At 42.6% G+C, this 25,823-nt stretch overlaps 1 protein-coding gene across 21 annotated transcripts in view; it reads left to right on the forward strand.

Moving 5' to 3' along the window:
- The window catches only part of KALRN (kalirin RhoGEF kinase), a 675,561-nt gene that overhangs the window by 463,607 nt on the left and 186,131 nt on the right, over nt 1–25,823 (forward strand). For 6 of the 21 annotated variants that reach the window (XM_045502329.1, XM_045502331.1, XM_045502333.1 and 3 more), the window contains exon 34: nt 15,875–17,333. The exons of the other annotated variants lie outside the window; for them this stretch is intronic. In XM_045502329.1, the coding sequence (XP_045358285.1) occupies nt 15,875–15,937 (63 nt within the window). In that variant the 3' untranslated portion in view covers nt 15,938–17,333. Of the gene's footprint in view, nt 1–15,874; nt 17,334–25,823 lie in introns of those variants that run through there. 21 annotated transcript variants of the gene reach the window in all.

Consider the following 25,823-nt stretch of genomic DNA (forward strand, 5'->3'; position numbering starts at 1 on the left):
ACCAGGAGTATGGTGTCTGGGGGTAAGCAATCCTGGTGGGTATGAAAGTGAACTCTTTCAGAAAATTCAGGCAGAAATGTTGCTGAAATGAACATCTGCAGCCACAGCAGTGAGACTAGAATGGATGGGGCAGGTGAAGGGGGCTTCGAGTGGTGTTTGTGCCTCAGCTGGAGCTGCCTCTGTCTATGCTCACTATGCTGTAAAGCTGGACACCGGTTACCTGTGGCCACAACGTAGGATTCTTGGGAAAAGCCTGTTGGATAGCAAGTGCATCAGTGTTACCCTGTTTCTTGATCTTGAGCTTAGATGGGACATGCTTGCTCAGAGTTTACCCGCCTGGAAGCTCAGCGTCACTTCCTCGCTGCTCGACAGCTACTGCCCACCTGTCTGCATAACGCGTGTGCATGGGTCTTGGGATTTGTGGCACTGGGGTGAGGTGAGGCCAAAAAGCAGGTCCGTGTCAAGAGAAGTAAGTTTGAATGTCCTCCGTGATGGCTCTCTACAAGGAGCAACAGTGAGGACGTGACTTTGGCTCAGGGCCTCTCCCAGGGGCAGTGAGCAGCAGTTGCCTTCTGATGGGAGCAGCCTGTTTCTGCCCCGATACCTCTGCCTGTTGAGAGAAACCTGCTAGAAGAAGATGCAGAACTGTGCACACGGGACCCAGGATAGATGTCCTTTCCCTCATTGCAGGCAGACTCTTGCCCCCAGCAGTCGGTCTTTCCATTCTTCCCCCACCACGTGCTGTGCAGAACGGGCCCTGGCTGTGCTGGAGAAGCCACTTCTGTGTCTCAGGGCCAGTGGTCAGTTTTCAGCCTCCCCATACACAAGGGCTTAAAATTGAGTCTTCTGAGTTCAGAAAGGTTCACCTACCAGCCTTTTTTAATGCTCTACTTGGTTCTGTTTGAAATTGGTAATTGCAGAGAGATGTATGCACTCACGACAAGCTCGGGAGAGAGCCTCTGTTCTGCCTGGCCCCTGCTGATGCTGGCTGTGGACTGCTTAGTGAGTGTCCCGTACACAGTGCTCTCACCCCGTACCAATGGCAAGGGCTTATATCCCCTCTGAACTTCATGATGCACCGAAGGGAAAGAAAGCCTCCACCTTTTACTATGTCTGTCTCTGGTCTCCTGCCAAATGGTGTCATTTCAGCTGCAGGAATGGGGTTTAACAAGTGTCATTTGCTACTTGCTATTACTGACTTGTAATGCACATGGAAGACTTGATTTTAGTGAGCACCAGGGAGATTAAAAATTCACTATCTTCTTTTCCTTGGGATTTTGATGGATGCCACCTTTTTATGTCACGGATTCATCGACCACTTCTTGAGCTCCACTATATGGCAGGCACTGTTCTAGACACAGAGGATATGGCAGTGAACAAAAGAAAATACCTTGGTTTCTTGCTTCGACCTGTCTCTCTTTCCTGCTGATTGGCAGCCTAAATATGCTCAATTTTAAGGCATTTATAATGCATCGGAACTGACTTTTGTTTTAACCTCTATCTCTGTATGTGTATCTATGATTGACACCTTTGGGGCTTTTATCTAAAAAGAACTCAGCAATCCTTTTAAAAAGATCACTTGGGAACACTTGGAGGTAGCCCTGCAATTTTCAGTTCTCTGATTCATAGCCATTGCAGATCAGAATGCCAGATTACACCCCCCCCCCCCCCCCCACACACACACACACACGCACAAACAACACTATTATCTTTTGGCCCTGATTGCGTTCGACACACTCCTGATTAGAGAAGGTTACACTCAAGGCAGGAAGGCAGACATTCTAGACAAAGAGAAAAGAGGAGGAAGTATTCAACCTAACTCCCAAATACTTTTAAATTTTGTGTATCTCATGAAACAGTTAGGAATATTGGAAGGAAGTTGTTCGTAAAAGAAAAGTATTCTAATTTTTAAAAAAAGAATGTGAGGGTATGAGGAGTGGGAAAAGGTTTGTTTAAAGGAGGTGCTTCAAATTGTGGAATTTGAAATGCGTAATGCAGAGTCCAGCTCCCCACTCTGCCCCACTGCACCTACATGTAACCCCGAAAAAGTCACAATTTTTATGCCTTTTCCACATGAAACTTTATGGCATTCATGAAAACATTTTTGGAAAATCCCCAAAGAGGGAGATTTTTAGGATATGTTCTCTAACATTTAAACTCAAGACAGTGCTTCTGAGGCATCTGGGTGTCTCACTAGGTTAAGCCTCCAACTTTGGCTCAGGTCATGACTTCACGGTTTGTGGGTTCGAGCCTCATGTGGGGCTCTGTGTTGACAGCTCAGAGCCTGGAACCTGCTTCAGATTCTGTGTCTCCCTTTCTTTCTGCTCCTCGCCTGCTTGCTCTCTATCTCTGTCTCGAACATGAATAAATGTTAAAAAAAAAAAAAATTTAACTCAAGACAGTGCTTCTAACAGGAACGTGAAGTCCAAACCACTAGGTTGGTTGTGTTATTTAAAGAGCAAACTAGTTGGCACAACCATTAACACATGACCAAGTAAAAAAGATCTGTTAACAGAGAAGAATGAAATTAGCTAGAGGTAGAATAGAAAATTATTTCAAATATATTGGTATACTGATTTCACTCTTTTATTCAATGGAATGCTACTGAGTGTCCACTGTTGACAAGATACCATGGAGATTCCCGATACCTAACAACAACCTCTGTCCTTTCACACCCCAGGTGTCTTATATGTGATGCCAAACACGGTGACTATGGGCATGTTTCATGTATTTATAAAAGGGACCATTGTACTTAGCACTTCCTTTATGCCAGTTGCTTTGCAAATTAGCTGAGAAATTAGAAAGACTTACCATACTGTATGCTAGGTTTTGTAACAGAAGCATACCCACTTTGTGCAACAAACTTACCCCTGGGAAGGGGATGGCTTCTACACCAAAAGTGAAATTTGAGCTTCACCGTAAATTTCATCTTTCTATCTGTTTCTCCTCCTTTGTATCAGTTTTGATACACAAATAAGTTATTCTAATCAGGGACAATATGTAGAAGAGAAGTACTACTGATACATCTGTATCAAAAGAATTACTTGGTTTTGATGTGGAATTTGGCTTTTTTTTTTTTAATGGGCTATTAGCTCTGATAGGAACTGTTCAGAAAAATAGTTAGAATCTTTACCAAAATCTTCTTACACTTCCTCATAATAATTCAATCAAACCTGATTTTCCTTAAAGATATGCATTCAAGATTCTTAAGATGAACTTTTAAAGTAGTGAACTTTTAAACCCACATGTTTCAAAATGTGGGTATCCTAGAGAGGTTCTTTAAAAACATGAAGGCTCATATTTATTTATTCTTCTTAAAAATGTTTAAGGGTACATGGGTGGCTCAGTTGGTGAATCATGTGACTTTGGCTCAGGTCATGATCTTGCAGTCTGTGAGCTCGAGCCCTGCGTCGGGCTCTGTGCTGATAGCTCAGAGCCTGGAGCCTGCTTCAGATTCTGTGTCTTCCTCCCTTTCTGCTTTTCCCCCGCTCACACTCCATTTCTCTCTCTCTCTCTTTCTCTCAAAAATGAATAAATATCTTTTAAAAAGTTTAAACAAGTAGTTGCATACAATAAGTACCATTTTTCACTTTTTCCATGTAACAAATTTGGGTAATTATACAGTGAGTCATGTAATGCTGCTTCATTCTTTTTGATGATTATGCAGTATTCCATTACTTATGGTACCATAGGTTATTTAACTAGTTCTCTGTTGATGGGTAAATGAGATGTTTCCGATCTTTTGCCATTACAAACAAGGCTGTAATTGGTAGCTTTGTATAGATATAGTTTCTCACACTTGTGAATTATGAGTATATTAATAGGGTAACTTCTAGAAGTACAACTACTACATTAAAAGGATTTACATTTAAAATTTTGATAGCCATTGTCAGATTGCTCTGTGTGGATGTTGTACCAGTCCATACTCCCATCAGTTGAATTTAAGAGTCCTCACAATCTTGCAATTTAGTGTAGCATCGATATTTTAATCTTTTCCGAGCTGATATCAGATACTGTAAAAATAATCCTTATTCATTATTGCCCTGTGTGTTTTGTTTAACTGATAATATTAGTTTCTTTTATTTTTATTGAAATGTCCAGTGTTTATACTGTTACCCAAATGAGACTTGTGGGTTTGTCTCATTAATGTTAATTATACTTTCGTTTCTATGGATAAAATACATTCCTAATTAAAAGTATTTGGTTTACATTAAATTTTTAAAAAAATTTTTTAAAGTAAAATACAGGGGTACCTGGGTGGCTCAGTGAGTTAAGCGTCTGACTTCAGCTCAGGTCATGATCTCACACTTCATGAATTAGAGCCCCACATCAGGCTCTGTGCTGACAGCTTGGAGCCTGGAGCCTGCTTCGGATTCTCTGTCTCCTGTTCTCTCTCTCTCTGCCCCTCCCCCACTTGTACTCTCTCTCAAAATAAATAAATAAGTAAACTTTTTTTTTTTAAAGTAAAATACATATGCTAGAAATGCATACAAACTCCTAGACAATTGAATGGACAATTACAAAGTGAACATACAGGAAATAACCATGCTGGTCAGAAAGGCAGGACATTGCCAGCTTTCCAGAAGCCCCCTGTGTGTCCCTTCCTGGTCACAACCCTGTTCTTCTCCCTTAGAGGTAATCATTCTCGTAACATTCGTGATAATACTATCCTTACTTTTATTTATATTTTTACCTCCTTTGTATGTGTCCCTAAGCAATATAGTTTCAATGCGGCTGTTCTTAAATTTCATATGACTGGAATTATATTGCATGTTTGTGTGCATGTGTGTGTGTGTGTGTGTGTGTGTGTGTGATTTTTATGGAATTCATCCATGCTGATGTGTATCATTCATTCATTTCGTTGTTGTGTAGTATTCCATTATATGACTATACCACAATTTATCCATTCTGTGCATGGGATATTTGGGGCTGCTGGAGCAATACTGCTATAAATATTCTTGTATCTGTATGCTTGGGCACACTTGCTTGAGCTTCCCTACAGTGTAAAGCAAGGCGTGGAATTTCTAGGTGAACAAAAAAGGACTTACTGAGTGATAGGGTATATCTCTGTCTATACCTTCAACATAAATGATGTGATTTCAAAATGCTGGTGCCAAATGGACACTCCTACCAGTATATATGAGAGTTTCGATTGCTCTGTACACTAGCCTATACCTGACACTGTCAGACTTCAAAATTTTTGCACGTCTGGTGGGTATATGGTAGTATCTGCTTATGGTTTTAATTTGCATTTCCCTAAGCATTAATGAGGTTGGATACTTTTTCATGTCTTTAATGGGGCTTTGGGTTTTCTTTTTTTTTTTTTTTTTTTTTCCTGATGCCCTGTTCAAGCCTCCTGCCCATCCATGTATCTAGTGAGTTGTCTAGGGGTTTCTTGTCTGCATTTTTAAGAGTTCTTCATACATTCTAGATATTAGTCCCTTATTGGTTATATATGTTGTAAATGTCTGTTCTCACTCTATGGCTCATCTTTCTACTCTCTTTATTCTGTCTTGATAAACATAAAATTTGACATTTTGAAGTCAATATATTTGTAAGTTAGAGGTTCATGTGATGTCATACGAGACGTTTCCTACATTTAGTATTTTCAAATATAATTCACCATTTATTTCTCCTCAGAATAGTATAGCAACACAGAAACTTTATTTTTAATGCGGGTTTCTGTCAATCCCTAAGCATCCCTCCTCTATTTTAATGAAAGAATAAGAACTGCTTGACTTTTGAAGGTATCTGTCTGTTGTCCTACATTATATGACAGGTAACACAGCTAAAACAATGAAGTGTGTTAGGATAAAAGGTAATAAATACATTGGATTTGGAACTCAGCTGTCCAACAAACAGATCCAAGACATAGGAAGTCTTCACGTAGCAAAACTAAACACGTACGCTCATAGGAAAGCCTCTTGAATCCTGATTTGGTATGTAATTCTTACCATCTCGGCCGTCTAGTTACTTAGATATTACTTAGAAAATCAGAAGAGGAGAAAGTTCCTTCTGTCTAGACCCACCAATAGCCACAAAGGCTGAGCTACTGTCAGCAAGAGAGGAAGCAGAAAAGCTCTGAGAGCAAAAGCTGATGGGTGCATTAAAACTCCCAACAGTTTGGTTCTCTTCAGTGAGGGTACCAAGATTTCATCATGACTGAGCATATCTGAGGACCCCCTTATATTCTGCACTACACCGTAATTATTCATCATGGTGGTATTTGTATTGTAAACAGAAGGGAAAATTATGCTCACTGTATTCTGTTTCAGAAGTTAGAGATATAAAGATATCCATAAAGATGGCTAAATCGGGGAGATAAAGTGCTGGTGTTTAGCTATTCAGAAAACTTGATTATCCCACCAGGCACATTTCCCAGGGGTTCTGGGGACCTGAGGTGATGCTGACAGGGGTTTACATTAGCGGAATGATTGGTGAGACTCAACTTTTCTCAGTCCTGGGGATTGACCGCAAAAAGACTGAGGGCTACACTTCTTATCTGCATCATTCACTGTAGTGTGAGCCGGTGTCCTACCACATGTGGCCTATGGGCAGGGCCTCCCCACTGTTCCCCGGGCCTTCACGCTTACCTCCCTCTGCTCCCTTCTCCACTCTGCAGGCAGTGTGATCTGTTTTTCTTTTTGTTTGTTTTAATTTTTTTTTATATTTATTTATTTTTGAGAGAGAGAGACAGAGCATGAGTGGGGGAAGGGCAGAGAGAGAGGGAGACACAGAATCTGAAGCAGGCTCCAGGCTCTGAGCTGTCAGCACAGAGCCTGACACAAGGCTTGAACTCACAGACTGCAAGAACATGACCTGAGCCAAAGTTGGACGCTCAACTAACTGAGCCACCCAGGCGCCCCCAGTGGACAAGCTGTCCACATCACTTTATGGCCTTAAGCCCTTCAATAGTGTCTCCTTGTTCTGAGGCTGAATGTCAAAATCTTCACCATGACCTATGTGGCTGCATGATCTGGCCTCGGCCCACTTCTCTGGCCTCATGAGAACCACTCTTTTCCTCCTGTATTCTGCCTTGCAGCCTGTACCTGGCCTTCCTTGAATGTCCCAGGTTTCTTCCCATCCTGAGACCTGTAGACAGGGCCTGTGTTTTCTCTGTCTGGAAGATCATCTCTCCTCCCATGCCACAGTCCACCCCTTTTGCCCTCTTTTCTTTCCGATTTTATCCTGTCCTAATCCACTGCCCAAGTCCCCTCCCCAAGCCACATCTCTCACAACACTCTGTACTGTTATTTCTCAGTACCTGCCGCTGTGGCCATAAGAGTTTGTGTGGTTATATGACTGCCTCCTATGCTGGACTTTCACTCCATGAGAATGGAGGGATGTCTGTTTTATACCCCCATTGCATCACCGAATCCAGCAAAGTACTGACTCCTAGAAGGTGCTCAGTAAATATTTGTTCAAGGAATAACTGAATAACAAATAAACACAAGGTAACATGTTTGGCATTGTGGGTAAGAGAGAGATCTGGAAACTGAGACCAAATGTAATTAAGAAACTAAAAATCCTAGTTTGGGAGGATCAGAGAAGTTTTAGCATTAGACTTTACTAAGTGGGTAGAATTTATCCAGGCAGCACTGTGGAGGCAGGGGTGGGGCGCAGAGAAAGGTCATACTACATGGATGAAACAGTAAGAGCAGGTAAGGGAGAAAGTGGAAAATAGGATGGGTTTGGGGCTTGCAGGGGAGATACATGTCTGGTTGAAGTTCTGGGTCTGTGAGGTGAGCTGTGGGAGATTAAGACCAGAAGGATTGCTTGGCTCAGATCATGGAAGACACTGGACACCATTCAAAGGAATTTAGACGTTATTCATTAACATCCAAGAAACACTGTTGGTTTGGGGGTTTTGTTTGTTTGTTTGTTTGCATGACGGTGACTTTCATCCTCACCTAGATGCATCACTGTCATTTTACTCTGTCATTCTTTCTCTAGTCTCAGAAAGAGTCTAATGCTAACCCACCCATCCACAACCCTCTAAATCTCATCCTTTATACCCATTGGAGTATATCACTTCAACACCTCCTCTCCCACATGTCGTCAACCACTGCCTGCCATGCTGCCATCTACCACATGTTGTCCTCTCATGCTCCAGTGAGAGCCACATTTGAACTTCTGCTCGTGATTCTTCTTTCTCTATATCACCCCGCCACCTCCAGCCATGGTTTTTGTTGCTTCGATTCTGACGTCCATGACAAAAATGCCAACATTATAGCTCTGAAGTGACTTTACTCCTAATGGCAGTTTTCACGTTAATTTACTCACCCACCACGTGCCGGGCACTGTTCCAGAATGGAGATGCAGCACTGAAACAAAACAGGCCAATCCCCACCCATCTGAAGTTCTACTGAGGAACCAGAAAACCAATAAGCAAATTCGAGACTGAGTGGCCACATAATGAACACTGTTAGTGCCGGGCACCGTTATTATAACTGGTCACCTGTGTGTTTCCAGTTTGATGTCCGACTTTTCCTCAGTCTCAGTCTCAGAAAATTATTTCTTTTTCTCTCAAACTAGTAATGTGGTTTGGCTTCCCCATTTGGGGCAGAACAATATGATTTTCCCAAATACCCATGTTTTATCTTTGGGTCCATTCTCGTCATATTCCCTGACAGCCAGTCTGTTGCTAAGTCCTGAGAACGAGTCCCTCAAAATATCTGTCACACCACTCTGCTGGGCCTTGGTTACCCTTTGCTGGAATTCTTCTTTCAGAAACCTCCCTGCTTTCTGGGATTTTGCTCCTGTGTCTTATCTTTTCTCCTGATACCAGATTCATCCTCCTCAAATTTTCCTTCAATGTGTCACTTGTCAGCTAAAAGCCTCAGTAGCACATTCACTAAGGATCAAGTACAGATGTTTATAAAGTTTTCCCTCCAACGCATCCTTTAGAGACCTTTGCTGTCATATATGCTATAATGCATCTGCTTCCGATTAAATCATATGAAACTGCCATTTTTGTGTATCCAAAATGGGTGAATCCTGGCAATTTATATGTTTCAGCCTAATTACACTTATCACATAATGGGTTGCCTATGTGTCTTTCTCCCATGTTACATTGTGAGTTCCTTGACAATCATGTCTCGGTGCTAATGATGCTCCCATCTCTACTGTCTGTGACAGCATCTAGCACATAATAAATAATGGCAGTCGAATGCCCCCAGCCATGTCATGCTTTGCTCCTGCTGTGTCCACCAGTAATGCTTACTGACTTGCGTAATCACATCTGGCCCACCCGTCACTGCCAGCCTGACTCATGCCTCCTTCATGCTAATGCTCACTACTTCTCCCACCACACCTCTGAGCACAAGCATTGCCCCCTCTCCTGTCCCCTCCCCCACCTCAAACAAGTCAAATATCATTGTTTAACATCCAGGTCATATGTTAGGTGTTTTACATAGTATTTGCCATGTTGTTTAGCATAAAGTTGCACCCTTAACAATGAGTTGAGAAATCTCCGTTTCTAGCCCTTGTCTCTCACACTCGGGTCGATAGTGCGATGTTTCCAACTGTCTGCGGCCGAACTGCACTTGGGTGACTCACGCGCTCTCTTTGGCAGACCTGAAACTGAACGCATCTCCTACCATCTCCCAGACAATCTTTTCTTAACCCCCATCTACAACTGTACCTTTAAGGCATCTTGGCTCTCCTTAATTCTTGATCCTTTTCCTGAAATCATGTTGCAGTGAATCATCGCGGTGATTGCATAGTCTTCATCCTGACTCTAGATTTTCCTGGGATATATAAAGTCTATCCCTGGCAGCTTTAAGAGGAGACACATGTCTCCCAAACCACAAGAACATTCTCTAGGCCTTACAGCCTCCTGATACACAGGCCCCTTACCCCCTAGCCCTGCCCCTTTTCTGGGTTCCTTACTGTCTGCAAACCTCTCCTCTAATATATGTTTATATGTTTTCTGGTAGATTATCTGTGTGATTCTCTTCACTAAAATATAATGACCTTGTAAATAATAATCGCCTTCGTCTACCAACCTATCACAGACATCACTATGTTTCCAAAACTATTTCTCTGTACTGGTGGATACAGGAAAAGTGTTGTTGAAACAAGTTTTCTTCATTATTGGAATGATTTCTGGAGTCCCTTCCCTTAGCACTTTGTGAGACAGCATCTTCTTCCGGTTCCCTTTTGTTTCCTTTGGCTGGTTTTTATGTCAGCAACTGAGTCCCGAGATCCATAAAAACAAGTTTCACGTGGGATACCTTCTGCTGTGTTCAGTGCACTGCCACACAGTTAGACATTCATAGACATGCTCAGAAATACTTGTTTGAATAATATGTTTTATGTGTATAACTTCTGTTTTTGTATATTGATGAATTGTGTGTCTCTGAATGTGTTTCCCATACACTCTCTAGGAAATATTCATCGACGTGGTCTGGGAGGCAGGGATATCTTGAACATATTTTCTGGCCATCAGGCCATTGTAAACCATTATGTCATGGGCTCCAAAAACTCATGGCTGTGGGGGGCACAGGTGAAGAGCCTACCTGAGCTGCAGCATGTAATTCCTTTTCTTCCCACCTGCTTGGGAGTCTTCCTTTTCCTTCTAAACATGAGAGACTAATTTTTCTGTGTTAAACATAAAAAACAAATGTGTACATGTATATATGTGTGTATTGTGCTTATGTATGCATATGTACATATATATGTATATACATATATGTGTGCATGTATGTATATATGAAGGAAATACACCAAAACGTAAATAGTGGTTATTTCTGGATGGTGGCTTTTTCCAAATTTTCTATAAGAAAATTACTTTTATTAACAAAGAAAACCCTACTAGATGTTATTTTTAAAGGACAGGAAAGAACATGATTATTAAATGGTTGCTTAGGTCCACCCTCAGCATGAACCTAAGACAAGGGACAAGCAGGTGCCTGGTAGGAAACAGGGTGATCGACGTCTCAGTATCTTGAGAGGAGGGAAAGTGACCAGAGAGTGAATTTGGGCTGATGTGTAGGATGGGCCAAGGTTGCGAGCTGAGGAGCTGGAAACTTTGGTTGTAAAGGACGGGAACCTTGGACAGTGAAAGGAAAGAGAAGGAAAATTCAGGGGGTGGGCAGTTGGGGGTGACGAGGGAATGAGTTCATCAGGGTGGGTTTCCCCCCGAATGCAGCTATTTAGTGAAGCATGGAAAAGGTAAGGAAGAGCTGAAATTACACTTTCAAGTTCATGAGGAGATTCTATGAAGAGATACACAGTGTGAGAGACAGAAAGCAGTCATGTTTCAAGTTGGATTTTAAGCCCCTGTAATTCCAGAGGGGTTTCAGAGTGACTGAGTGTGGGGATATTGGGACCCAGGTTAGGAAGACACAGAGAGCCTCCAGGAAGGAAACTAGTTACCCTGCGTGGGCAGCAAGGTTTCGAACACAAGATTCATCATTAGGTCAAGCCCCAGCTCTTCCCCGGCCCCTCACCTCCCTCTCTCCCTTCAACTCCCACAGTCTAAGTGTAGAGGGAATGTTTTCTGATAAGAATTCTTGGGAAAGAGGCAATTTCTAAACTTTCTGAACTTGAAACAAAAAAAATAATTACATGAAACCAATATTTTCAAGGATGTTTCTCCCACACTTCCTGGTTCCATGGTGCTCTCAGAGGGTTCCCTGAGCAGAGGGAAAAGCAGAAAGAAGAAAAACAGGGAGATGAACTCTTCCTTCCTGTGACTGATTTCTTTCACCGGGGTGGCCTTCCTGAGGTGGGGAGAGCCTGGCCTGTCACTTGGGAGGGAGCACAACAGGGCGTAACTCTGTGCCACCTTCCAGGCCAGTTGGTCCTTCTCAGTAGCTCCTAACAGCATCCTAGATAAGGAACCCTGGGGTCCGCATGAGCAGCAGACATCTAGAAGCCAAAAGGAGACCCTTCAGGCAGAGTAGAAAGCAAGAAAGAACACATAAGAAAGTCACAAAATCAATCCTTAAAAAAAGAGCTAAAGTAAAAATATACTTTCTGGTGTTTATATCTTTCCTGTATGCACGATTCAATATTTTTACTACTGTGTATCGCAGTTTGTGATTCTGATGGCTACATCAAGGAAAATTTCCAGTCTGGGCTCTACATTGAAATTTGGGGGTAGAGAAGGCCCTTTTAAACCTGTTAACATAGTATTTGCAGAGTTCCCTGTGTATAATGGAAACCAGAGGGCACATAAAGTCCCCATCAAGGATAATACCCCCGCCCCCTGCTGCCCCATCTAATGGGGGAGATATAGTCCCTCTCTAAGAAGTCCCTGCTATAATTGGGAAGGCCAGGGAAAGCACAGAGGCTGCCTGCTAAGGAAGCCATTCAGAGCATAAACAGCTCACAATGACAACTGCCTGTCTTGCTGAACTCTTAATATGAGCCTGGCATTTTATGTATAATCTCTCATTTGGTCCTCACAACAATTCTTCAAGGTAAGTATCATTATCCTCATTTTGCAGATGAGGAACATGTCACTCTAAGAGGTTCAATAACTTGCCCAAGGTCACACAACCAGAACGTGGCAGAACATAGATATGAACCCAAGTCTTGCTGGTGTCCACTATGCACACTGCCTTCCACTGGACAAGCTCACTAAAGGAAACAATTGGATAATTCAAGCCAAAGCACACAAAGTAACATTTTACCCAAATGGTCTAAGTCCTATCATTTCCCCCTTGATCATCTGAGTAAAACACACCTGCATTAAAATACCAAGAACATTCCATGTTCCCTATATCCCATGTGTCAATTGCTCACTGGGTAGCAGAACAAGGCATGAGTCAGGAATGTGGAAGAGGCTCTTTATTATGTCTTAACCATGGGAGTAGTAATTCAGGCATACTTCTGACTCACTGGCTTCCCAGTCCATCAGAGAGAAACATCAGAAGATACAGCCAACTGAAGATGCACTTAAAAACATATTGCCAAATAGTTGTCTCAAATTCTTTATGGACCAAGAAAGGGTTTAAATCTATAATATATAAATATGTTCCCCATTTGTGGCTATTATTATACCACTGGATGTCCAATGATGTCTCTTATGCACCCAGGGTCTGCAGAACATCTCCGGTAGTTCAGAAAGCTCATGTCATGAGTGTCTAGTATTTGAATGGAGCCTACATTGTATTATATAAAGTATTTATAAAAAGGTGTCTATACCTGAATAGTGGGAGATAGGGAAAATATCAACATAGGACCCTCCTTAAAGATAAAAGAATAATGAGGAGGTCTGGTTAATAAAAGCCACTGCTCTACTGAAGTGGGTCTCACTGATTCTTGCCCCTCATGGAAAATGCCAAAGACAAGTACTTCTGGACAGTGTGTGCTGTCGGATGTGAAAATGCAGTTCAAACACTACAAAACTCAGGTTTTCCAGCGATGGAGTGTGCCGAGGATTCCAAACCAGGCATCCCACAGAATTATGAGGGAAATCTATCTAAAAGCTAACTACAGGCCCTACCCTGGCCTACTGAATTGAAATGCCAAGGTATAGGGTGATTGGATGTGGAACATATATATGAATTCCAAGCTGAGAGATATTTTCTAAATAATAGAAATAATTATCATCTCAAACAAATTTAATGGCCTTTCCCCCTGCCCCCACACTTTCATTTAAACTTTTCTTATTAGTCCTTTTTAATGATGATTCTTAGAAAATCATCTCAAAGAGATTATGAATGGCTGTCATTTTTGAAGTTAAGAGCTATGCATTGGTGTTCACTACTCTTTCATGAAGTTACCAACTGGGCTATGTAAAATAATAGCCTCCTATATGAATGTGTCTGTATTTTCTCAGGGTTTTAGAGAACAAGCATTCAGTTTGCCTACATGCATTTATTTCTTAGATGTCTCACACATCAAACCAGCAGACAGATGTGCAGGTGCACAGAGACAATTATAACTTGAGGTTTAAAAGTGGGTAAAAATTCTTCTGCAAGACCAAATGGAGATATATATATATATATATATATATATATATATATATATATATATAAAATGAAGTGACCCAAACCTCTTCTAGATAGGTCCTTGAGGATAAGATCGATCCACAAAATACGTGAGATGCTTTCCAAGACCTTGGGAATCCACAAACATCCAGACATCACTTAGGAAGATCAATTCTCCTTTGCAGGAGCCACCATAGCACAATGGTTAAGGACAGCCTTGGAATCAAACCAACCACAGTACAGATCTCACCCCCTTCACTTGCCAGTTGTATGATCCTGGGCAGGGCCTCTCAGGGCTTCAGTCTGCAAAATGGAGGTAATGGTATTACCTACCCCATAACGTTGTGGTGCAAAATACATGAAATGATGCAAGCCAGACACTCAGCTCTTTGCCTAGCATGTGCTAAACACTCAACAAATATTAGCTATTAATAATAATGACAATAAAAATATTTTTAAAAACTGTCTCTCCCTTCAGAATTTTAAGAACTGTGTAAAGACTAAAATGTCAAAGTCAGCATCTATAAAACCATTAAATTCTGCCACTAAATTCTCCAGATCTTATAGCACATCTATTCATTAAACTGGTAATGACAGTAACTTATAGTGTGGGGAACTAACTAATCAGGACAGCAGATACCACCCCTCTGCCCCACCTCCTTATTAATGTAATGTATATAAAATTCCTAAGACCCTTTGCCTTAGTAAAGATGAACTCTGTGGTCACCAGCACCTTCTATGAGTTACTTCACAAATGCATGTGTACAGCTCCTGGCTTTCTTCAGAATCTCCTCTCCTTTCTGAATTCTAAGTATCCCCTATCTTCCTCACAGCTCAGAGTAACTGCCATTTTACCTTGATGCTGAAGTGTTTTCTTTCCCTAACGAACAGTTTTTGGCTGGCTGGAGTTCTTACTAAGGGAGTTTGAGATTGTTTTCTCATTTCTATATGGCAAGTATGATGGAACCTTTAGCATCATAGTCTGAGCCACAGTCAAATATGAGATCATACTCTTTAATTTACCTTGGACTTTTCTCTTGGCCGAGCCATTGCTTTTTAGAATATTTCACACCTCCAATAGCACTAGAAGTTGACTTTCTTTGAGGGGCCTTTATTAAAGAAACGATTCCATTGCTTCTGGTGTCTGAGTAGAGTAGGTGTGGCCACACTGGAATATGGAAGCTGGGTCTCTGGAAGGCTCCCTCATTCACTCATTGATCCACTCCTTCAGCCAGCCATGTGGCCTCACAAACCAACCACATGCCTTGGAAAAATCACAGATTACCACATGTCACGAACCCTGGAGATACTTGAAATCGGGAATTTTAGGTCACTTACTGCCAAAGACGTGCTACATAAATGGTTAAACCTTTCTCAGTTTCTTTCCCCCCAAATGAATGTCATAGTGAGACTTGCTGGCAGGGCACAGGGATCCTAAAAGAGTTGAAACAAAGAAACAAAACAGAAGGGTATGAAATAAACACTAATGATCGCTGTCACTAGGACTTCATATATAACGCATCTCTCTTTATATTCTTCCTGGCTCTCCTCCTGCTTTTATGTGTGGGATGTTGGGAAACCACAGGACTGCTCAACGAGCATCTAATGCGAGGAAAAGTGTATGGATTTGAGCCCTGCCAGAGTTAGTGAAAGTGGCCAGTCAGCGATCCTCATCTGGATCCTGGACTTGGTTGGCTTCTTCTGAACCTTCAGACCAAGGAATGTCCTACACAGCACTGTGTTCCCTCCATTTCCTCTTCTAAAAAAATGATGGTGTATCTGCCAGGTTGCACTCTGTGCATTGGGTTGCTAGAAATACAGTAGGTTGCACTGATGATTTAACTCTGTTTTCTATAAAGGGCTACGGGATCTCGTGCAGATTTTTGCAAAGTCATATGCAAATCACAGAGCCCCGGCCCTTTTCTTAACAGGATGGCAACCTTGCTCCTCGGTGGCACCTGGGACCTGGAGATCCTTTCTCCACTTACGTTTAGCGCGCAGCCTGGGACTTGTCCCTGCAGCTCACCGGGTTAGCCGTGCCGCCGTTGGGACCTCCCACCTGGACTCCCATCACCCACCTCTCTTGAGACTGCTCTGGCAGGGCTGGTGTGGGGTACAGCCTTTGCTCAGAGGGCAACATGTTCCAGGCAAAATCTGCCCCCCTGGGCCATGGGCTTGCCCCTCGGGCTCCCTGCTTCTCTACCAGGTGCGATTCGAGGTTGCTGAGCTTCTCTCCAAAGCTGAAAATGGTGGGACGGTAGGGATCTGTGAGAGGCCCCATGACCCAAGCCACTCCCCCTGACTCCCAATCCAAACACCAGGCACCCCAGGTCCTCTTCGCCCCGGGCGTCTGCCACGTGAGTGGGCATGCTCATCCAAGGGACATACTTATCTCTGGAGTTTTTGTCCAGATTGAACATTTCTATTGTCAGTGGCTCCTGACCTGGAAAACCCATCATTCTAATCTAGCCCTCCTCCCCCACATCATGAGAAAGAGGGAGGAGGAATAAGGGGTAGTTTATGGTAGAGAAGAGGAGGGTTAACTCTAGCGGTTCCTGAACATTGGCCCAACCATGTCCCCAACCAGTGTTCTCTCTGTGTCAGCCTGCCCAGGTTTCGTCGGAATTTCCTGGCTCCTCTAACCTCACTCTGGTTCAAAGACCACCCTCCTGACTCCCAAATTATCCTGTCGGGGGTGGGGGATGGGAAGAGGGAGAAGAAATAAATGAAACAAACTGGCTGCATGTTGGTAACTGTTGAGACTAGATGGTCAGTTCATGGGCATTCATTATACCATCTCTCCACTTTTGTATGTGTTTGCAATTTTTCATAATAAAAAGTTAAAAGTTTAAAAAGCCCTCCAGCTTCCAAGACACTCAAGAGAGCCCCATCCCCTAACAGAGTTTCCTGGAAACCCCACACCAAGGCAAGAAAGAGGCAAAGAGGATTCCATTACCTACATATATATATATATATGTATATATATATACTCATTTTCTAATTTTTTAAGGCCCACTGCTTTATTTTCAATAGACTAAACCATATTTCTAAGAGGGCCCCACGTTGGGCTTACTTCCTCCAGCTGGGTTATGGGGGAGGGCTGGGTAAAGGGGTCTTTAAAATCCTGAAAGTTTACACTTCCATGTACCTCGCAATCTTGTTGTGAGGATGGGACTTGTTCAGTGTTCTGAACTTTGTGGAGGAAACACGCGCCCAATTCACAGTGTCACTCCCTGGAATTGCACCTGGCTCAGGAAAGGACTGTCTTTGTACTTGAACTTAATCCAATGGAGAACCTTAACACGGGCATTTGCATGACTGAGAATTGCTGCTGTCTTTTTTCCGTATGTCACTTTCATGAATGTGTTCTAATAAAATGATTCTAAAGCAGGCTGTTGATATACAGTGATTTATAAATACTCTCTTTGAGTGCTGAGGCCATTAATTTTCTACCAAGAATCCACCCCATCCCACTTTCTGGAAAGGTCTGTCTAGCTGGGGACAGACGCAGTGAGCATACATGTGGCATGCCGTCATGGCGGCACTTCTGCAGTTGCTATCACTAATAAGAATCATGTCAACCACAGCAATTTTGTGTTCTGGTTGCCTAGCAGCAGAATTTGTTTTCCAGAAGAAAGATGGCCATATGTAGTAGATTAGTATGGTGGGGAGAGCGGAGGAGGCAGGGCAAGAACAGGAGTAGAATTCACTCTACCAGGGAGGGGTGGGGGGGAGCAAGGTGGAAGGAGAGACAAAGGCAGCCAAAAAGAGAGACAAACAAAGTTCAAACTTGTTCAGTGATAAATCTCAGCACATTCAAAAGATTGTGTTGTTAAATTTTATTTACAAAATAGCACCTTTTGCTCTCTAGCCATAGCAAGTCAGAAATCTCCAAATCTCATTAAGCAAACTGGAAGCAAAAGAAGAAAATCTATATTTCTGAAGGTAGATATTTTGAGAAACACTTTTTATCCCAATCTTTATTCCCCTCAGCCAGGCTGGCCAGGGCACTGCCATGAGCTGGTAACAAACTTAGTCTGGTTCTCTGGGGAAGCAGGCATTGTTAGAAACCTCATGGGGCGGGGGGCGGGTCAGGAGGGCAGAACCAGACAAAGAGGCTTCCATTTACTGAGCACGTTTCTCATACAGATGCTGGGAAGGCACCCGATATACATCATCTCCTCTAATCTTCACAGTCATCCTGAGAGGCAGGCAGTTCTGTCTTCATTTTCCAGCTGAAGAGGCTGAAGCTAAGAGAAGTAAATAACTTACACGATAAGTCATAAAGCTAGAAAATAGCAGCTCTGCGATTCAAATGTAGGTCTCTGATCTCCAGATCCATGCTTTTTCAAACCACAGGCCTGATGGCCCAGTGCCAGCTTGGGCTCTCCCCTGTGTACTGTCACGGTCTTCACCTTAATGAATTGTGCACCTTCTGTATGCCCTGGGGGTAGGGGGCGAGCACAGCCAGTATCCTGCTCTTCCTTGTGTGATTGGAGGTCTCTTCCAGGCCAGGTCTTTGTGGCCACATCCATGTCCCTGTGACTTATGCAGAGCACAGGCTGATGAGGCTAAGATCACCATCTGGCTTTCACAGGGATTTGCTCACTCAGCAAATACCTAGTACCTGCAAGTACTGGGCATTATAAACTAGGTGGACAAATATAGACTCACCCCGTTCTCAGGGAGCTTACCAGTAGAGGAGACATACATTAATCAAGTAACTCATCAATGGATCTATAATAACCACTGAAAGGGACCTTGAAGATCACTGACATCAACAAATGAAATGAGACCCAGAATAGCTACCCAGTTTGCCTAAGACCACACAGCGAGTTAGGGGCAGAGGACTAGAACTCAGAACTCCTGTTTTTCACTCTTAGACTACTGTTTTCCCTGCCACATCACACTCTAGTCTGCTACAAACATAGACTGCCCCCAGCCCCAAACAGCCAGATAAACATGTTGATCAATCAGTACGCTAGCCCATCTAGGAGAATCCAGCTAGCACATTTTGTAATGATAATCAAAGAGTATAGTGAACCAAATCCCCAAGGATGGCATATACTCAAGCCATATTTATAGACTTATTTCAGAGCCCAAAGCAGGAGCAGAGAGGCAAGGCTCTCATGTTGTAGCAACCTGGCCTAATAAGGATGCTCGCAGGTGTCTCGGTGTTTTGGTCTGACCCCAGTATTTCCTCATCTCCCAGGTTCAGCAGATATTCATTCACTCATTAATTCAACAGATATTTACTGAGTGTCCGCTAGTCCACTAGGCACAGTTCTCAGAGCTGGGGACACAGCAGTGAACAAAATGGACTGCCCTTGTGGAGCATACTTTCTAGCTTAGAGGGAGACAGACAATCCACCAAGTAAAGAAGTAAATAACACAGCAAATTAGAAAGTGATAAGTGTTACAAAGAAAAGTAAATCAAGAAAGGGGGTAGGCAGTCTCTGAGGTGGGGATGCATTTTTAGGGTGGTTGGGATAGACACCTACCTGAGAAAATGATGTTCCAGATCATCATTTACACACACACACACACGCACACGCACACGCACATACCCACATACTCACACTGTGCGCTGTGAAGAGTCCCGTAAGCCTTCCCCTACCTCCTGCAGAAAAATAAGTTTGTCAGTGGAATGTCCCAGAGTCTGATTCCTAGCTTGCTTTTTTTGTTCTTAAATTTGAGCATGTATCAGACTCATCCGGAGGACTTGTTAAAACAGATTGCTGGGCCCCACTCCCAGAGTTTGTGATTCAGTAGGTGGGGGTAGATCCAAGAATTTGCATTTCTAACAAATTCCCAAGTAATACTAAGGCTTCTCATCCAGGGACCACACTTTTAAAGCCACCAAGTTAATCTATTATAGATGGAAGGTCCCTGTTACCCAAAAAAGGATGCATCCATTCACTAGGGTGCATGGATATTATCAGAGTAGCTATCCTTGAAGAGCAGGGGTCTATCAAGAAAGGGGACTATTTTTAATTGGGGTAAGCTTCAGAAACCCCTGCCTGAGGCCCCAAGCACTGAGGAGGTAGGGCAAGGGACAGTTCCTGGAAAGGTGGCAACAATAATATTTCATTGCTTATCGAATAGTGCTTTGCATTTTCATAGCATTTAATACTTCTACAAGTCCTTTAGCCCACTATCCTCTTTTGGCACAGTTAACTTGTGAGGTAGACAGAATAGGTGTCATTATCACATTTTTTGGAAACTTGAGACACAAAGAAGTTATATGACCTCCCTTGGGCATCAAGGAACCCTAGTGGCCTTATGACTAGTCCAGTGTTCTTTCTCTTTTAACACTTCTCATAATGCTAGCTATGGTTTCCTCCTTGGCCATCTACCCGTTGGTCATTGAAATCCAGGACATCTAGTCACTCTTTGCCTTTTGCTCTGTTTAAAATCCCACTCTCTGCAAGTGGATCATCCATGTGGGCGATTAACTGTGGCAAATACTAAGCCTTGCATGAGTTTCCTCTGCCATAAACACATCTCTTCTACCAGCTATTGTGCATAGAAAATGCTAACTCATTTTAATATTAGCCTAAGCTAGAACTAATCATTATGAAAGCAAACCTGCTGGGGGAAAAGCACACATAATACTTCCAAAGGCAAATAGAAATGGCATTTTGATTATATGTACCATTGCTTCCTTTCCATTAGCAGAGATAATTGAAAATTTTCTGTATCACTAAAGCACACAGCAAAATGAGAGTGGGTTTTGTTAAATCTGATGGCTGGTGAATCACTTTCCCAGGTATTCAAATATATATTTAAAACAAAACAAAACAAAACATGGGCATGAAAGGTAAAATTCTCCCTTCCAGTATTTGCTCTTCTGGTGATTTTCTCCAGTCCTGCACTGATTCCTCACAGTGAGAGAGTGAAGTCTCTCATTGAATCTCACAGACACTGGGTTTCAAAGAGCTGTCTCTTTTCAACTTCCATACTGTTTTTGACCAACCAAGAGCCCAAGGTTTTAAAAGTTTTATTTCTAAAACTGCCCTCATCTGTCCCTCAATCCACTGACATTCTGACATCTTCCTTTAGTACTGCCATTGGGACCACTCATTGGTTCAATAAGCATTTATTAAGCACTTATTGTGACCAGACCTTGTAAGAGCCACTGAACAGGCTATAAAATTGGGTTAGGACTAATCCTGTCCTCAAAGAACATGGCATATAATAGAATCACTCTATAAATTATATAGAATAATTAACATTCAAGTCTATTCTGGATGCAAATTATAAACCCATGTAAGTTTCTCCCATTTTCATTCTCTTTACTCACTGTATGCTTAATTAAAACTAACTGATGAGTTATTTTAGCTTCAACATAAAATAGGCATCATTAGGAAAAAAGATGTACCTGGGAAGGAAAAGAGTGGGATGGAGAAGGAGCACTGCTCTCTATTCTGAGCTCGCATGGAGATCTGCATCAGCAGCCCAAAAGCATGGTAACAGGGGACAGTATAGGATCTACAATCTGCTGTTGATTTCCACACATGGACTGTCACAAACTGACTATATAAGGGTCATAAAGCTTATATGATTAGAAATTCCATATTGATGAAAGATCCAGTGTGAATGTGTTTTTACTGAATTTTAGAGTCCAAAGTATGATATAAAAATGACTATTCCTTAAGAAAAAGTCCATGCCCACTACAACACAGGGACTGAGCAAATAAGAAAACAGGTGGATCTGGGAGAGATGGGGTGAGATGCAGAAGATTCTATTAGTTGGGTCAGTGTTAGAGAGTCCATGAGAAGAAGAGATTCAGACCACAATCCAACAATGTATGTGTATGTGCATGTTTGTGTGTGGATATATACACAATTACCTATACATAGAAAGGTGTTGAAGGCCAGTAAAAAGGATTTTGTAAGAATGTGAGCCCTTAAATAGTTTTTTTTTTTAATTTTTTTTAACGTTTATTTATTTTTGAGACAGAGAGAGAGCATGAATGGGGGAGGGTCAGAGAGAAGGAGACACAGAATCCGAAGCAGGCTCCAGGCCCCAAGCTGTCAGCACAGGGCCCAACGCGGGGTTCGAACTCAGGGACCGCGAGATCATGACCTGAGCTGAAGTTGGCCGCTTAACTGACTGAGCCACCCAGGCACCCCTAAATTCTAAATTCATAATCCAAAAAAGAAGATGAGTTTAGAAAACCAAAAGTACAGCTGAAAGATAAGGATAAAATTGTAGTTCTGCTGACCAAGTGACTCAAAGAATACCACTAACACCCTTCCCCCTGTTTATTGGGCCACCTGAATATGCAGCACCTTAAAGTAGCTGCTCAGGCTCTGACCCCCCTCTGGGCTTTGTAGATAGTAGAATCCCAAGAGAGGGGGTTGGGGCAGATATGCAGCTAAATCTCATATCTGTCTCGTGAACTCTATTTCTGCCAGCTCTGCAAGCCTCTCCTGGCCCTAGAGGGGGTTTTCACAGCACAGGTGCTATATCCAGTCTTAACAGTGACTATCAAGCGTGCTAGTGGCATGATAAAGTAACCAGGCATACTGTGGGCGGGTGTGGTCATGGATAGTGGTAGACACAGAGAATTTAGAGGATTCAGAAATAGCAGAGATGGGGGATGGGGTCTCTATGTATCTGCCTTCGAGTTTCTGGGATGATGGAATAAGGAGTGTCATTCTGTTTGTAAGAATATCCAAGGACTCTGTTGTCTATTAGTGGTGGCCTTTTAATGGGCCTTACACCCAAGCATAACCTAGAGTTTTTAGATTTGGTATTGCCAAGTTTTGCCCAGTTGTTATGGCACCAATCAGGGTAAAAAGAAGTACTAGGGTGGGAGTGGGAACTGAAACACAGTTGATGTAAAAGCAGGATTTAGATTGCATTGGTTTGGCACACTTACTCAGAGAGTGACCCAAAGTATGGCACTCCAAGTATTGCTCCGGTGTCACATAGACTCATGAGGACTTGCGCGGGCTTCTTGGCCCTGAGAGGAGCAAGTCAGTGATAAAATTGATTTACATAGTTCAGTTCCTCCAAGACCAGATGGAAGTTAAGATGGAAATAGGAGGCTTTGTACTTTCCAGACTCTTCCTACATTCTCATTTGGTGTTGAATGTGTTACATATTGCTTTATTTTTTGGTATTTCTGGGACTATCCAACCAACAGATTTGTTGGAGAGCCATAGATGTAGACCTCCAAGCCCAGCCATCACAAACAATCTAAGTACTCTCAGGCTTAGAGATGGAATAGGTCATTAAAGAGGGGGCCCCTTGTAGGGCACAATTGATTGCTTAATGTTGCAGAATATAAGTGGTGACATTTCAGCTTCATGGCACAGTCCAAGATTGTTGATAGGGCCAGCAGGTACCTAGGCTTCTAGGAGAGGCCATCAACTCAGCATTCCTAGCTTCTGAGGAATGAATGACTCAAAAATTAAAGTGAGAAGGTAATTAGCCCACTGTGTCTGATGGTGTAACAAGTACAATTGCTTAGATCATCCCACATGCCCATTTCCCATCATGCTATTGGCCCCATATTTGGCCATAATAGTCAGAAACCTGGCTTGTTTTCTCCTGGATTAAATGTCTTATATAAGAATGCATATACAAGTAGAGGTGGAGAATGTAGAGAGTTGGGATGGGATAGCATCAATAGTTACATTGGACATATTGGTCTCTTTGGCAAATGCTTGACGTGGGGGAGGCATGTCAAGGATTATGCCCAAAGTAATGTGATGATTTGGGTTCTAGATGGTCCCCTCAACTATCAGAGACTTGGGAAAGACTAATACATCCAAGGGGTCAATGTGGGGGTCATTCATCAAAAAAAAAAAAAAACAAGAAAATGGATGTTGTCAGTAATTGGTGACTCTCAACAAATACTTAGATATCCATCACATAATTTATTCATTCAACAAATATTTATTGAATACCTACTCTGCCAGGCACTATTTTAGACAACAGCAACAACAACAACAAAACAGAAATTTCCTACCCTCATGGAGCTGACATTCTGGTGGGAATACAGACAAATAAGTAAAATATATAAAGCTGATGATATATGCCATACAGAAAAATATAACTTCAGAGGGAGGTGAGGAGTGGAGGGGGTGAGGGAAGAAGTGAGAGGAGGGTCTGAGTTCTAGTGACTGACATGAACAGGGATATAGAGTATAATGAAATTATACTCACTCCCAAGTCACATAGTGGTGATGAGGCTGTGAGTGTTGGAGGAGGTGGTGGTGGTGAGGGTTCTAGTAGGAGGACACACAAGGTTTTAGAAATCTCTCTCCATTACTCTCCAGTCAAACATGAAGATGTGGGGAGGAGTGGTCTTACCTAGGAACAGATAGCAGCTCTCAAGTAAGATGGCTTCTTCCCCAGCCTTCATGCCTCCACTGGAACCAAGAGGATGCCCAAGAGTGTGCCCTAGAATTCACATGGGTCCCCAGACTACTCCCTCGGTCTCTACCAGTCCAAGGGAGCCTTTCTGATGTGGTATTAGGCTGGGTCAGAGGAACCTATATTCCATTCAGACTGATAAGGACCTCACCTGTACTATTTCCAAACATCCCTCAAAGTTCACATGATAAGATCCTTGAACGTAAACCCATATATGGTCCAAATATAAAATGAATCTAGGAACCAAGAGTTCATGGAATACAGTATGCATAAATGTCTGGAAGCTCCAAGGGGCATTGCAGATCATGAGAAGTGTCACAGTATTTTTATCCTTAATAGATTGAAAATATCAATTCCCTTTCATTACCTCCCCCAGTTCCCAGTAGACTGCAGGGTGCCTTAAGTGTAGCTTGATAAAGGTTTAGCAGCAGCAGGAAGAATAGTTTCCAACTATGCCTGTTTAGAGACAAACCTCAGTCACCAGTACTAAGGCAGAGAGAGTCCTGGTTCTCTTTATCACAAACAGCACAGGGCCCCAGGAGACCCATTGAAGAGGTCCGGAAATTCCTGTTAAAGTCTTGAGATAGGAATCTGTTTCTTGGGTGCAAATAATAGATATGTTCAACCTCTATCTGAGTCCTTGCCAACAGGAAGATGGCTCAGTTACAGTTGTGGTATAAATGGAGTTTCCCGATTTCCTCTCCCCAGACCTTATTGAGGACTCATTAAATGTAGGCAGCAAACTTGGGGGTTAAGGAGAAGCTGGCTGTCTCCTCCCACTTATGGGTTTGCCCTTGAGAGACAAGCTTTTGAGGTTGAAGCCGAATGAGAGAGGAGCTCAGATACTACCGTGCGCATGTGCACACGCACACGTTCATTGTGTGATAGCTTCTATCTAATGCTAAGCCTTATCTCCAGAGAGATACACTGTTCAATCAAGTCCAGAGAGTTGTCTCCCAGAGCTATTTAGAAAGATTAGTCTCAAATGGCATTGGTTAGGCCCTCTGGAAAAGGGCCGCATGGGACAAGTTCCTTGCAGCTCAGCTTTTGGTCCAGGAGCCAATTGGTGGCAAATAAAGTGACAAACAAAATCACATTTTCTGTGTGGCTGTGAGAAATCAAATGTGGCACTTAGTTACTTTCTATTTTCCTGGAGCAACATGTGTTGCCTGTGTGGCAGGGGACTTCTGACCATACCTGATATGGGTCAACTGTCTTTTGGCCGGTTTTGATGAAAATTTAGTTGTAAACTAAAACTAAAAAAAAAAAAAAAAAAAAAAAAAAAAAAGATGCAAATGGATGTAAGTTTGAACTTACATGCAGATATAGATCATTATCTAGACAAGGAATCAGGACAGTTTTATAGGATCCATGTCAGATCATACTAGGAATTGGACTTGTCATTGCTGCAGGGTAAGTTCTGTGAGGGCAAGTATTCTTGTCTGACTTTTTCACTGTTGTATCTCCACTGCCTATACCAGTGCCAGACA

Source organism: Leopardus geoffroyi, chromosome C2, assembly GCF_018350155.1.
Source record: "Leopardus geoffroyi isolate Oge1 chromosome C2, O.geoffroyi_Oge1_pat1.0, whole genome shotgun sequence".
In the NCBI taxonomy this organism is placed as follows: Eukaryota; Metazoa; Chordata; class Mammalia; order Carnivora; family Felidae; genus Leopardus; species Leopardus geoffroyi.